The 13,108-nt window shown below is 48.5% G+C and overlaps 4 protein-coding genes across 4 annotated transcripts; 2 read left to right on the forward strand and 2 right to left on the reverse strand.

The window, feature by feature from the left end:
* Window positions 1-1,090: 1,090 nt before the first annotated feature.
* On the reverse strand, window positions 1,091-4,619 carry UREG_07018 (uncharacterized protein; the record flags this gene model as incomplete). The annotated part of the gene is made up of 7 exons (XM_002582199.1): window positions 1,091-1,123; window positions 1,246-1,649; window positions 1,709-2,000; window positions 2,058-2,267; window positions 2,324-2,379; window positions 2,429-4,444; window positions 4,511-4,619. 7 exons carry the CDS (start codon window positions 4,617-4,619, stop codon window positions 1,091-1,093), a joined length of 3,120 nt encoding a protein of 1,039 aa, XP_002582245.1.
* Window positions 4,620-6,320: 1,701 nt separating this feature from the next.
* UREG_07019 (uncharacterized protein) lies at window positions 6,321-9,137 on the forward strand (the record flags this gene model as incomplete). The annotated part of the gene is made up of 6 exons (XM_002582200.1): window positions 6,321-6,781; window positions 7,017-7,731; window positions 7,851-7,900; window positions 7,962-8,490; window positions 8,554-8,800; window positions 8,881-9,137. The coding sequence occupies 6 exons, from the start codon at window positions 6,321-6,323 to the stop codon at window positions 9,135-9,137; spliced, it is 2,259 nt and encodes a 752-aa protein (XP_002582246.1).
* Window positions 9,138-9,911: 774 nt separating this feature from the next.
* Window positions 9,912-11,346, forward strand: UREG_07020 (uncharacterized protein; the record flags this gene model as incomplete). Its single annotated transcript, XM_002582201.1, has 2 exons — window positions 9,912-10,096; window positions 10,161-11,346. 2 exons carry the CDS (start codon window positions 9,912-9,914, stop codon window positions 11,344-11,346), a joined length of 1,371 nt encoding a protein of 456 aa, XP_002582247.1.
* A 246-nt stretch (window positions 11,347-11,592) lies between these two features.
* UREG_07021 (uncharacterized protein) lies at window positions 11,593-12,644 on the reverse strand (the record flags this gene model as incomplete). The annotated part of the gene is made up of 4 exons (XM_002582202.1): window positions 11,593-11,663; window positions 11,697-11,932; window positions 11,992-12,076; window positions 12,143-12,644. The coding sequence occupies 4 exons, from the start codon at window positions 12,642-12,644 to the stop codon at window positions 11,593-11,595; spliced, it is 894 nt and encodes a 297-aa protein (XP_002582248.1).
* Window positions 12,645-13,108: the final 464 nt, after the last annotated feature.

Here is a 13,108-nt window from a genome sequence, read left to right on the forward strand (position 1 = left end):
CTGACTGCAATTCTTGTTAATTCTGAGAGATATTCTGTTTATTCTCTTTTATAACAGAACTGAAAGTTTGTGATGAATCTGCTGAGATCTTGCAGAGAAGATAATTAGATGACATACTCTTTTCAGTTTCTTTTTAAAGTGATTTGAAACTGTAATAACTAGCTTGACTATTGTCAGAGACTAGACATCTTCTTGATATTGAAGTGAAACTATATGAGTACTGGTATCTAGTGACTAGCTAGAGACTAGATAGAGATTATTGCTATTGATCTAAGTAATAATAATGTATATCTAAATTGTATACAATAATATTTAGATCATAAGATAGATTCTAGTAGTAAATAGTAGATAGATAATAAATGAATCACTTGCTCTCTTACAAGTGAGCAAGACAGTCCCCTGCTTATATCTTTGAGGTGGCAACATCTTGCCACAATGCTGTCATAAATACTATCTGCTGGATGGAGGTTAGATAGCTGCTTCTCACTGGCAGTGTCCTTACAATAATCAACACTACTTGAAATCTTTTAACTGAAAAACTTCAAAAAGTAAAGTAAGAGAATGTTTAGTATTATGATACAATCTCAAATTAGACACAAGAATAGAAGAAAAAGAATCTAATAAACTATTGTACTAAATAGATTTAATCAAAAATACTAAATATGATGAAGAAAAGAGAGATCTGAAATAATCATGCAATATATACTCTCTTGCTCTGAGCTCTTACTCTAGCTCTACTAACAGCAATTGCAAGAAGAATTTGGTGGTCATGTAATCTCAAGTTCAACACTTCTTTACCACTCCATGTCAGACTCTAACACTCCCAGCCAATTCAAAACTTGTTGAGTCAAGTTGAGTATCATGACTACTCAGTTTGACTGAATTTTGTTTGCAGTCTAACATTAGAGTCTGACATAACATCATCATATTTAGTTTTCAGTTTGTATCACTCTTATTTGAAGCTCAATAATTTGATCCATTTCCATTTTGTCAACTGTGAGAAGGACATGAGACAGAAAAGGGAAAACCAGTTCCAGAATTCTGATCTCATCAGCCCAGCCTACTAGTTATGATAGTTTGCCTCATCAAATCAGTTTAAGATTCTTGTTCTCTTTCTTAATACCTGTTTGGCCAGCTTGACCTTGTCAGCAATGATCAAATCCACTCCCGCTTCAGCTTGAATCTGCGATTCAGAAGTCAATTTGTGGCATCATGCAAATATCTAGGTTATAGAGAATGGCTCACCTCTATGCATCTAGTGTCATTATTCAATGGTCCGTATGTAGCTGTGTACAGTCCTTGCTTTCTCACGAATTCTACCAGGCCGGGGCTCGCAACGAACGGCTCGGACGCCATGGCCACTCCAGCCAGGCCGAACTTATGAGCGAAGCGGATAGCAGTCTGCAGACTTGTCGCTCTCATATCCCCTGTCGGCCAGTTTGACGAATCGTTCAGAAAAAGGATGGGGTATGTCTGCTGCTTTACCGAGAGCACCATGCATATCTCCGGACTGAACGATGTGAAGATGACTCGGCGACGAGGTCCTGCGTGCGCATATGTCACAGCGAGGATCGAGTCAAGGAAATGATTAACTTCTGACGCAAAAACGTCCATTTGAAAATCAACCGCTTCGTAAAGCATGGGATATTCTAAGACTTGGTTAGACGTATGGAGTCACACCAAGGGGAGAATGGCGGGTGGAAATCACTGAGTTCAATATCAAACGAGACCTCCTCCGGCAGGTTATGGAATAGCTGTTCAAGCGTGACAAAGGGCTCGTGGATACTGTAGTTCCTGAGATTAGCTTTGTAATTGGGGTAGTTTAACGTGTGTTCCATCTGGCTGACAAGCGCTTTAGTGGCGCTGTCTAGCGGTGCACAAAGTGAACTGCGTCGCGGGCTTGGAAGGACACGAGGACGGTCGCGCTCATCCCAAGGCAGCCTGGAGGAAGCAGTGGTGGGCAGTTGCGAGGCGGACTGCGCATCGCTGATGGCCATGAACTGATGATATTTTATGTTAGCAAGTAAAAAATGGAGTTGTTGAACATGCAAACTCACTTGCTTGAAGGTAAGCGTGTGCATGGGCGCGTCGGAGCCTTTCTCAGCCACGATGAAGTCATGGTAGATGACTGGGATATCATCTTTGGTCAACTGAACGTCTGCGAGTAACGTTAGATGATGTTTCTGGAGACGAAGAACGCAGACCGGTAGCTTAGCCATACCAAATTCGACAACATCAGCCCCGTGGTCAATAGCGGTTTGGAATGACTTTTCAGGGGGTTAGAAGAGTGACGCTTCTTAGGAAGTCGAGGATCTCGTGATACCTGAAGCGTATTCTCTCCAACTTGTAAGCAGGGTGAGTTGCTGTTCTGTCCGTTTCCTGCTCACTCGGGTTAGCGTCCCTCTCTTAGGTGATCGTAAATCCTTACCGCGATGACCACCCAGAGTCGATGAGGACTCTAGTTGGAGAACCTGGGGGTCCATCGGTGGGCGTTGTACGTGCTTAAAGGGGCGAGCGATGACAAAGCTGAAAACCACTGTTCCGACGTGGCCATATCTGTCACTGACAAGTGGTATAGTGAAGTCCCTTACTAGACTCTCGCGGTTTGCTCCCAAAGCTTCCTTTAGGCTGCCGAGAAGTGCGACACCCGTCCCAATGGGTTTTTCTTCCAACGAGCTTGTGAGTTGAAAGACAATAGCTGCGCTGTCTGGATCTTTAGCTGTGAAGCACCAAGGTTTGTCAGACATTTCTGAGGTAATTGGAAGAGAGACTGTGTACGCTTGCTGGTTGAGGTCTCCGTCAAGGGAGATGTTAAGATCCAGGCACGTATCAGGTAGTTGAACTGGTGATATGCGTCTCCTGTATGATGTAACATCGACCTCGGCTGCTCTCTTGAAAAGGTCTAGCGTCCCTAGGTGGATGAAAATGACGGAGTCGGTTGATGAGCGTCGAGGTAAAATGGTCGCTCCACCATATCGTTTCCCAGGTTTGGACGTTAAAGCGAGCGAGCCATGTGCTTTGATCGCGTTCATAATCTTGATGTGGCCCCTATACGCGGCATGATCCTTGGCTAGCCACCCTTGCGAATCCGGTATGTCAGTATCTGCACCAGCTTGAAGAAGCGCCTCGACCATATTGGCATGTCCCTGTACGCAAGCGGTAACGAGGGGCGTCCACCCTCTGGCACTGTCTTGGGCGTTGATGTCCACTTTTAGCGCAACCAGGCCGTTAACCAAGTCTGTGAGTCCATGTTCCGAAACCAAATGCAGGACAGTCTTGCCGGATTTGCTAACAAATCGCGAGCCCCAGCCTTCCTGGATCAGTCGCATGGCAATGTCCTTGAACTCGGACGATATGGCTGTCGCGAGGAGGTCTGATTCTTCGACCGTATCAAGCCTATCCGAAAAATTTTGGGACTTATGTTCCAAAAGTAAAAGTTCAACCACAGCTGTATGACCGTGCCGAACCGCGTAGTCCAACGGCGTTTGACCGAAAGTATCCGGGCAAATACGAACTTGTTCTGTAACAGGTTCAAGGGCCGGGTTTCGGATGGCGGCTATGATTTCTTTACATACCCCATGAAGACCTAGGCGAGCTGCATGATGAAGGGGTAGACGGCCTAAGGTGTCTTGACTTTGCAGTAGAGGGAGTTGGCTTGGGTGGAGGAGCTTCAGAACCTGGTGAAAGGCATTTGTTGCCGAGAAATTGTCCAAAGGCGGCTGAAAGCGGGTGAATTGCTGTACGATATGATGCAAATACTCATCGTGCCTGGGGCTGACGGTTTCACCTAGGTAGGGCCGAAGACTAGACAGACAAGTACTCCGGCATCTGGATGATCGATAAATGGTGGCGACTTGAACTAGTCGTGCGAGAACCAATTGCTTTTCCGGGGAGGAAGTCGAGTATTGACGATTCAGAGCTGCCTTTAAGTTTACAGCATCATCCTCGCGCAGGCACTGCATAGTTTCGGGTGGAAAAAGGTGCATTCCATAAAGCTCAAGAAGCAATGACCGTGAAGACGTGCCTGCGTCTTCTAGTTCCATAGCTTCTCGCACGAGTTGCAGGTTTGCGTTTAGCCGGGTGAGCCATGCGTCATGGAAAGAAGATTGGCCATGGCGAACAAGCCTTGGAGGGATATTGATATCGAGTGGTTCTTCCAAACTGTAGGTGACGGCGGCCTTGTCGAGGATATGAGACAGAGCATCGTGATTGACCTTGGCAAAATGGTGACATTGGGCGACGTCGTAGGCACACTCCAACAATGAGCTCTGTAGGTCTTCTAGCTCCAACGGGGAGACGCCACTATACTCGAGTGGTTCCGTTGAGCCAATCGTGATGCCCCAATGCTTACTCAGAGTATAGATTTTGGCTTCGATGTTGCTTTCTTGGACAGAAAGGAACTTGTCAACAATCTCCAGCTCAAGGTGGATAGCTTTGTTGAGATCTGATAATCGTTCAAAAAGTCAGTATTTCGAATAGAAAGGGTTCTACATGAAGAGGCTGTACTGACCTATGAGAGATGCCTGGGTGTTGACCAGGGCCTTCAAGCGAGAATAGTCAATGTAGCATTCCGTCCAGGCGGGGACTCGCCGGTGGTGCAGGTTCCTGCCGAATCGCATTTTTTCTGGAGCGGGTTCGGATATCGGGCAAAAAGTCCTATTTCCCAACTGCAGTGAAAGGGAAAACGGGGTGGTACGCGTGATGTACAGAAGCTCGTCGCTGGAGGGGCCTCTACCCCGACGTAACGGCGAGAACCACCTCAAGATCTGGATGTAGCAGGAATTGGTGATCCCAATGCAGAAAGCAAAACCCCCAAGACGCGCCTAGATCTGTTGTATGAAAGTAGGAACAGCGGCAGGCGAGGAGGGGCAAGCGGACAGCTAAAACGAGGGGTATGAGCATGGAGGATCTTCGATCATCCTCTCCAGTGACATGGCTGCATTCACCGTTTGCATGCCCCTTGAGGATTGGGGGCCACTGATATATTTAGCCCATGTGGCCAGGATTTGCTGCCTCCAATGGCAACCCCCAAATGCAGACGGATGAAAAGTTCAAACTTCCGGAGATCAGTTTGCATAAGCGCGATGCTGGGCGAATTGCTTTCGCAAGACTCCATATACCGAACTGACCATCGACTTCATCTCCCCTTGTTGATCCCTTGTTCACCGTTGTCTCCGTGTTCTCCATTTAACTATGCCTCGTCAGCAAATTGATAACTCGCGTTGTGTCACAGTCACTGCCTCCAACGATAAAAAGCATGGTCCTTTTGGTGACCATGGATGGACCACCCCTGTCTCATTGGGCGTCATCCTCTTGCATCCTCCATCCACGAAATTTGATTGGAATGCGACGACGAGGGGCCTGAGATCCCCGTCAGCTGAGGTCAAGAGGGCAAAGATGCATCGGAATAATATCGGCGAAACTAAAGACCGGGGCAGCCATACCGAAAGCGGTTAACTCACCCCCTGATCCTTGCACCCGCGGATCCAACCCACCAATATTCTCTTCTCCCGCTGTCAAGGTTGATACGAGCGGGAAGTCATCCATGGATGAACATCTCATGTAGCGTGCCCACCGCACACCCGCAAGAAACGTAAAATGGACTCCGATGCGCAGACTACAATAAAACCAGGTAGAAATCCCCCGATAATATACTCCCTGTGTTCTCTGGCATTCTTTGTAGCACGCCCAGGGCCAGTATACTGAACTTTGCGGGAGAGGAGAAAGGGGAGGGGTGATCAGTGGAAATGCATGTGCCCTGTTGGTTTTGCTTTCCATGCGTCCTCCGTACTCTTGACCAATTATGCTGCAAATTTCGGTTCCCTCAATGCATTGTTCTCATGTTGGTCCGGTTCCCTGCAAGGGATGCAGATGAGGGGGATTCAGCTCTGCGAAAAATAGGCAATATGTATGCGGCCTTGCTGCTGCGAGTCAAATAAGACCATTCTCGTTCTGACTGTCAGAAGGACAACAGAGGCACAAAGCAAAGCAGACTTACCAGCAAGAAGCTCGCATAGAAAGGCATATGAAGTTGTCATGTTCCTCCCAGTGGTTAGTAGGGTTAGTTAGATGGGATGAAAAGCTCACCTTTCATCCTGCCATTTGAGCCAGTCTGTGTTTGTGAGTCTTTCCAATATTCGCCCACAAGCACCACTGTCCTGAATACAAGTGTTGATATGCTTATTTCTAGGATAGTCAGCGCCTGAACTTTCTTGATCTCGCTTCGACATTCTCCTATTCGCGCAGCTCCCCTAGGGCTCATGAAGGCCGATGCTGTGGTTTGAGGCGCTTGTCTTGATACCAGCAATTTGGTAGCGAATATGGCGGAAGCTGTTGGCCTGATAGCCTCGGTTGTGACCCTCAGCAAGCTGGCTAATGGGGTGTGTAGAGGGCTGCGCGACCTGCATGAGCTACTAGGAGAGCTCCCGGGCAGACTGGCCTCTCTCAGCAACGAGGTGGACGATGCTAAAATCGTGCTTGTTCACCTGTCCAGATGTCTCAAAGAGCGTGAGCTGCGCAAGTCAAACGCCAACGACGAGGACGATCATCTCGGCGCAGACATCCACGATGAGGTGGCCGTCCATATTGCTAAGCTAAAGGGGTATCTGACTGAATTGGACTCGATTGTTGAAGAGGTTCGCACGACGGGCCTGCAGTCCAAATTTGGGTCTGCCCATCGAGTCTATGCCTGGAAGAAACATCACGGCCGCCTCAACGAGGTGCAGAAACAGATTGTTGCTGCGAAAGCCAACCTGCATTTCATATTAGACACTGCTGCCACGTATGTACTTTCATTTGGTAATATTCTTTCCCCGGGATGCCCTCCATTATTATGATCTCTGATTTGTCGCGTGGCTGTCCCACTTGAGATCGCGGCGCTCACCGCCAAGGTCACTCACTAACTAGTCAGTTAACCTAGTTAGTTAGATAAGAACCCCCAGTGCAGCGCCCCTCATTCCTGCCTTTATCTTCGCGTGATGTCAATGCTCTGCTGACGGCCTTTTCTTTGTCTGTAGATACAAGCTCACCCGAGTGGACATTCAGCTCAATGAGCTGTCACACGCGAATTCTACCCAGGGCACGGAGCTCAAATCTCTGATCAACAACCATCACGAAGCTTTAAAGTCCTACATCACCGAACAGCTCTCCCTCACAATGTCAACAATGAACGACAATACCCCCCGCCTGCCACGGCTACATCCGAATGTCATCAGAACTCGTTCTCGAGCCGCTGCAGCAACGAAAGATGGCAAATCTCAGCTTCAGCCGTCCAACTCCCAACAAATCGAGACTGTCCGCGTCGGCGTCCAAAGCAACAGGACCTGGTGTGATCGAGCATGCCCTTGTCAATGTCACAATTCACGGCGCTCCCAGACACCAGGCATCGTGAGCAGGTTTCTTGGTCAGCTCTTTGTTGACTACTCCGGCATACCTGCTGTGACTCCGGAATGCAACCATCAAGCTTGCAACCAGGCTAGGGCCCCCAAGGTCCAGGCCGAATTCTGGTTCCCAGCCAACGTCTTTTGGTCCAAAATATTTCAACTCCAGGCGACTTATCATGGCGTCACCGGCCCATCCCTACAGCTACGGACCTACCGCCATGTGCCTGACTCGGCCCCCGCTGTCAACTACACCATCAATGGCAACATTAATGCCCTGAAGGCGCTGTTTGCCCAAGGGCTGGCGTCTCCTCTTGATATCAGTGACACACGCGGATACTCGTTGCTTCGTGTAAGTTTAACCCCCCAAAATCCCTTCATTCTACTTATGTTCCCAAAACAGAGCCAAAGTCTCATGCTAACACCATATAATGTATTTACCTCCTTCAGTGGGCTATTTACTCGCAACAGTGGGAAATATGTCGCTTCCTGTACGACCAAGGTGCAGATGCCGACTATAGGTACGCTCTCAATGACTTCACACTCTTCGTCCCTTTCTTGCCCGGTACTAACGCGAAGCAGGCCAAAGTCTCGAAACGATAACAGTCCCCGCAACAAAGCCTCTGATTTGCTTCTGCAAGGCGGCCTTGGACGAGATGCTGTCAATGCCCTCAGCCGCATAAGCCGCCGCGAAGACTGGCTGGACGAACAAAACTTGCCCCTTTTGCACCAGATTGTCCTTGGTATATCAGGCCGAGACCTCGTGCAAGAACTTCAGGAGCATCCCGAAGCTGTCAACTATCAAGACGCAATGGGACGCACTGCCCTTCTCTGGGCGGCCGCGCGCGGCGACGACGAGGCTGTCACCACGCTTTTGCACTTCAATGCGGATCCCAACATTATGGATTCTCAGCATGCCGGTCCGGTGTCCTATGCTGCGGACCGAAACCACACCACCTGTACTCGCATCCTCCTTGCCGCCGGTTGCGATCCGGATCCCATCATCCCGGGTGGCTACAAGGTTGGGAGCCCTCTTAACTGCGCGGCTCGCAACGCAACAGATCCCCTTCTTATCAAGGCGTTGCTCCAATATGGAGCTAATGTGGATGCTGTAGGTCCCCATTGCCGGCTTCCACCCTTTCCTGCGTCCTGGTACTGACTCATTTTTGACAAGTGTGGCGTAGACGGGCGGACAGCGTTGATCCACGCCACACGGAATGATAATGTCGATTTTGCCAAACTCCTTCTCGAGTACAATGCAAACATCAATGCGATCTCGACTGCGGGACAGACTCCGTTGACCACGGCCATTGTGAACAACAGCCATGGAGTCTTGAGCCTCCTGCTCGAGAGATGGGATCAGTATAGCGTTTGCCCCCGTCTCATGGGGCCACACCTGCTAAAAATCACAGCGCAGTATGGTATGTAATATGGCTTGAAGAATTTTCCTCCTCATTCTAGTTAGATGTAGCATCTTGTCCTAACAGTACTGTCTTCACAGCGGACCTTGAAACCATGTCCATTCTCCTCCAAACGGACCACTTCCGCCTTAAGCATGATGAGCGGTACAGCATTGGCGATTTCGACTCACTCCTTCATCAACGGCTCGATGTGGACGAAGAAATGAAGCAGATGTTTGATGAACTGCTGACCCTGGTTCGCGCTCAAGCTAGTTGCCAGTCCGAGACCAGTGGAAGCTTGATGGAAAAGGGCATTAACTTTGAGCAAGAGAAACACGACTATGCAGAAAAAATATGAATGGCACCTGGCTATACTCATCTATATAAGAACCCCTGACTACACACTTGCACAATGTTATTAATTATTCATATCTCTTCTCAGTAAAAAATAAAAAAAAAGAAAGAAAGAAAGAAAGAAAGAAAGAAAGAAAGAAAGAAAGAAAGGAAAACGAAAAGAAAATAAAAGAGAAAAAAAGAAGGGGAGAATTACAGTTGTCAGAATAACAATCAGACTCTTGAACTTGTCTTGCTTCATGAAGAAATATGAATAAAATTTGCAATTCTTTGACTTAATCAAGATGACTGATTATTCTCATTCTACTTTTATCATTATCTCTGCTTTTATAGGTCTTCGTTGGGGGACCGTTGCTCAGTGGTAGATTAACTGGTTAGAGTCCACATTTAACTGGACCTCAAAATCCCACGCACCCACCAGCTTCTGGTAGAGGCGATGATCTCTTATACTGACCAGGCCCCCTAGTTAGCTGCATGATCAGGGGAGAATGTCCACTCAAACCTTGTGTACTACTTCTCAACATACCTCCTCCTGTTTCCGGATACAGACTGCGTGTTCGGCTACAGAGTGTGGAGTACTCCATACTCCTATGATAAACCATGTCGGCCCTTCAGCTGCAGCTTTGTTCCGCCTCTTGCCCGCTCTCTCAGCAGTTAAATAGACACTGCTCGCGTATGCCACCCGCTTGACAGTGATGTCTTTTGTCAACAAGGCTGTCACCCACACAGTCCCAATTTTCCCTTTAGTCGAGGTGCAGAAATCGTCAGGTAAAGAGCCATGGCTACGGCGAGAAGCAAGGATGAAAAGGTTGCCAAACAGCCATTGGAAAATACCACTGAAGTCGGCGATTCAAGTGTCGTTCTTGTGGACTTTGAGGAGAATGACCCAGAAAACCCTTTGAATTGGTCCCCAATGCACAAATGGCTGATTGTGTTTGTTATCTCATGGATGGGCTTCGTCAGGTGGGTGTCTTTTTTGGTTCTCACTACTTGCTCTTTATCTGTCATTATCGACTGACCGAATCAGTGTCTTTTCGACAATGACGATCGTACCTACAGCGCCCCAGGTCTTGCAAGAGTTCCATTCGCACAATAAGCTCAACCAGATCTTGCTCGTCACGATTTGGGAGCTCGGGGAAGGGATTGGCCCGTTTTTTATTGCGCCGCTCTCCGAAAGATTCGGTCGGCTTCCCATCTTCCATATTGGAAACTTCCTCGCGCTCTGTTGCTTGATCGCCAGCGCCCTGAGCGTAAACCTCTCAATGCTCATTGCATTTCGATTCTTAACGGGTTGTTTCCTGTCAATTCTCACCCTCGGGCCCGCCATTGTTGGGGATTTGTTCCAACTGGAACAAACCGGCCGAACTATGGCATTGGTCATGGGAACTCAGATGCTAGCAGATTTCGTCTCACCTGTCGCAGGGGCGTATATCGCACACAGCCTGGGTTGGAGATGGTCGATTTGGCTTGCGGTCATTGTCCTCGGATTCTTCAGCTTGCTCTTACTGGCGGTGCTCCGGGAGACATACGCAGTCGTCATTCTAAGGCGGAAGGCGGAGCGGTTACAAGAGGAGCGCATGGACGACAAGAAGTATCGTTCCAAACATCAGGTCCGTGTCGATGCATCCACCATGCTCGAAAGCGCTATAAAACCGCTGCACATCCTGACTCAGTCTCCCATCCTCATTCTGACGACGAGCTACATGGCCACAACATACGCCTTGGTCTCACTGATCCTTGCCACACTCACAGAAAGCATGCAGTCGACGTACCCCACCGTCTTTTCTACCGGCTCCATTGGCTTAACGTTTTTAAGTCTCGCCATCGGCAACACCGTCGCTTTGATCTTCTACAGTCTCACTTCCGACCGCTACATGATCCACCAGCGGGGAAACCAAGGGCGACGCATTCAGGCCGGAGTCTCGGCTGGTGCATCTGCTTCTTGCCGCAATAATTCTTCCCCTGGGCTTCCTCATCTACGGATGGACATTAGAGTTTCACGTTCATTACATCGTGCCGCTCATTGGAACGTGTGCTGCGGGGTTCAGCATGACGCTTTCCGCCATACCGGCCGAAACATACGTGGTGGATGTTTACGAGATCCATGGGGCATCAGCTATAGCTGCTGGTGTGATCTTCCGAGCGCTTGCTGGGGCTTTTCTTCCATTAATCGGCCCTCCTTTATATCAAACCATTGGACAGGGCTGGGGTAACACTGTTCTAGCCTTTATCGCAGCCGCTTTCATTCCCCCTTTGGGCTTGCTGATGAAATACGGAGACTGGTTTCGTAGTAAAGAACGGTTTGAAAGGACTGGACGATAAATTGAATGCTATTTATAGCTAATGCTACTCACTTATGTCGCTATTGTATGATTAGGATGCTTGAGAGTCGGGACATTCAGTCAAAATAAACAAATACTCTAGCTTCAATACTCTCACGCAACTGCTTGTTGTTACTATTACGAGTATCTCGAAAAGCCGTATGGGGAACTCCTAAAATCCAGTGTCAATATTTGAAGAGACAAATCCTCTAGAACAGAGCGGCAAGATCTAACTACTATACCTGCTCGGTTCTCTGCTTGGGAATCTGCCTGTATGAAGGCGATTACCTCATCGGCCTGCATACCGTGCCAGTAGTACCATTTGTGCCTCTCGTCAAAATATATTCGAGTATTTTCGTTGACATAATCACGAGTAACGATATCCATTGCAGTGGCTTGAGATGCGTAGTCTACTGTACGGCGGTCGCAAAGCGTGAGCGGAAAGTCGTATACTGGCCCTCTTATCGGTTTCCATAGGCTGGCGTAATGAAGGGTAAGCTGTTGGATGCAGCTTTCTGGGGGCCTGGACAGACATACTTTACAACGACGAATCTTGAATAACTTTTCGGGTATATGTTAAACTGCTTTATACTGCATTTTGCAGCTGAGGAGGCCGTCATATCTGAATTTAATCAACCGATCAGGATACAAAGTTCAAAAGGTTATATGTACGATGAAGTGCGCATACCAATGTGCACATAGTCACTCGGTTGGTTTGTTGTAAATTCGTGTCGTTCTAGGCTCTCAGATAGCCAACGAGGGTGACGTTTGCGAACCTGGTTCCAGACGATCAGCCTTTTGAAGCCTTCCATCTTCGGGTCTTTGCTTACTGCGTGTTCTAGGACTTCAACGCGCGCAGCATTTGGGAACAACAACCGGGCAATTGATTTGTACTCGGGATATAGAACTTCTTCCACTTTCTTGTCATCGCAATACTCCTCAGGGGTCAAAGGGCAATCAAGGCGCAGCTGAGCAAACCCCCACTTGGAGAACATCTCTCCCGATGGAATATCCAGATTCCGAGCATTACGGATGTGAACAAAATGATCGTCGGCGGTTGTGTTTGTTGGAGCAATAACGGAATCGTACTTGAAGTACAAATAATATGGTTTCACCAGCTGGTGCTGGCCGTCTCTGGCAAGATACTGGATCTTTGCTTTAAATAAGGCATCAGAGTCAACAGCGGCCATTGCTACTGTATTGCCTCCTTCAGGCTCCGGCATTCCTTCAATGACAATGCTCTTGTTCAGATAGTCCCTGGGAAACAAAACGAGCTTCCAGCAATATCAGCGGATTCCCTGAAATCGACGATTGGCAAAGACAAATAGGCGGGTTAGGTAGATTCCTCAACTCTACCCCGCAGTTTCTCGCGGTCGCTTCCCAATCAAGCCTCTGGTTCGCTGGCTATACTGGGGGGCGACTTGAGCACTTCAAACCCGGCTCCAAGTAAGATGAGCGCTTGGTCCACGAGATACTACCCCCCACTCGTTCTATCCATGCCCTTGACATAAAAGACAATCGCTCAGCCGCAGTACGACAAGTGAGGGGATAGAATCCTTATCCCGTGCAAAGAGATCCAGCTACCGCCTCAGGTTATCTCGCTCAGTGTTGGACGATGCGACGCCATGCCTCGACACCCCAAAGGCTATTGTGT

Source organism: Uncinocarpus reesii, genomic scaffold (assembly GCF_000003515.1).
Source record: "Uncinocarpus reesii 1704 scaffold_5 genomic scaffold, whole genome shotgun sequence".
In the NCBI taxonomy this organism is placed as follows: Eukaryota; Fungi; Ascomycota; class Eurotiomycetes; order Onygenales; family Onygenaceae; genus Uncinocarpus; species Uncinocarpus reesii.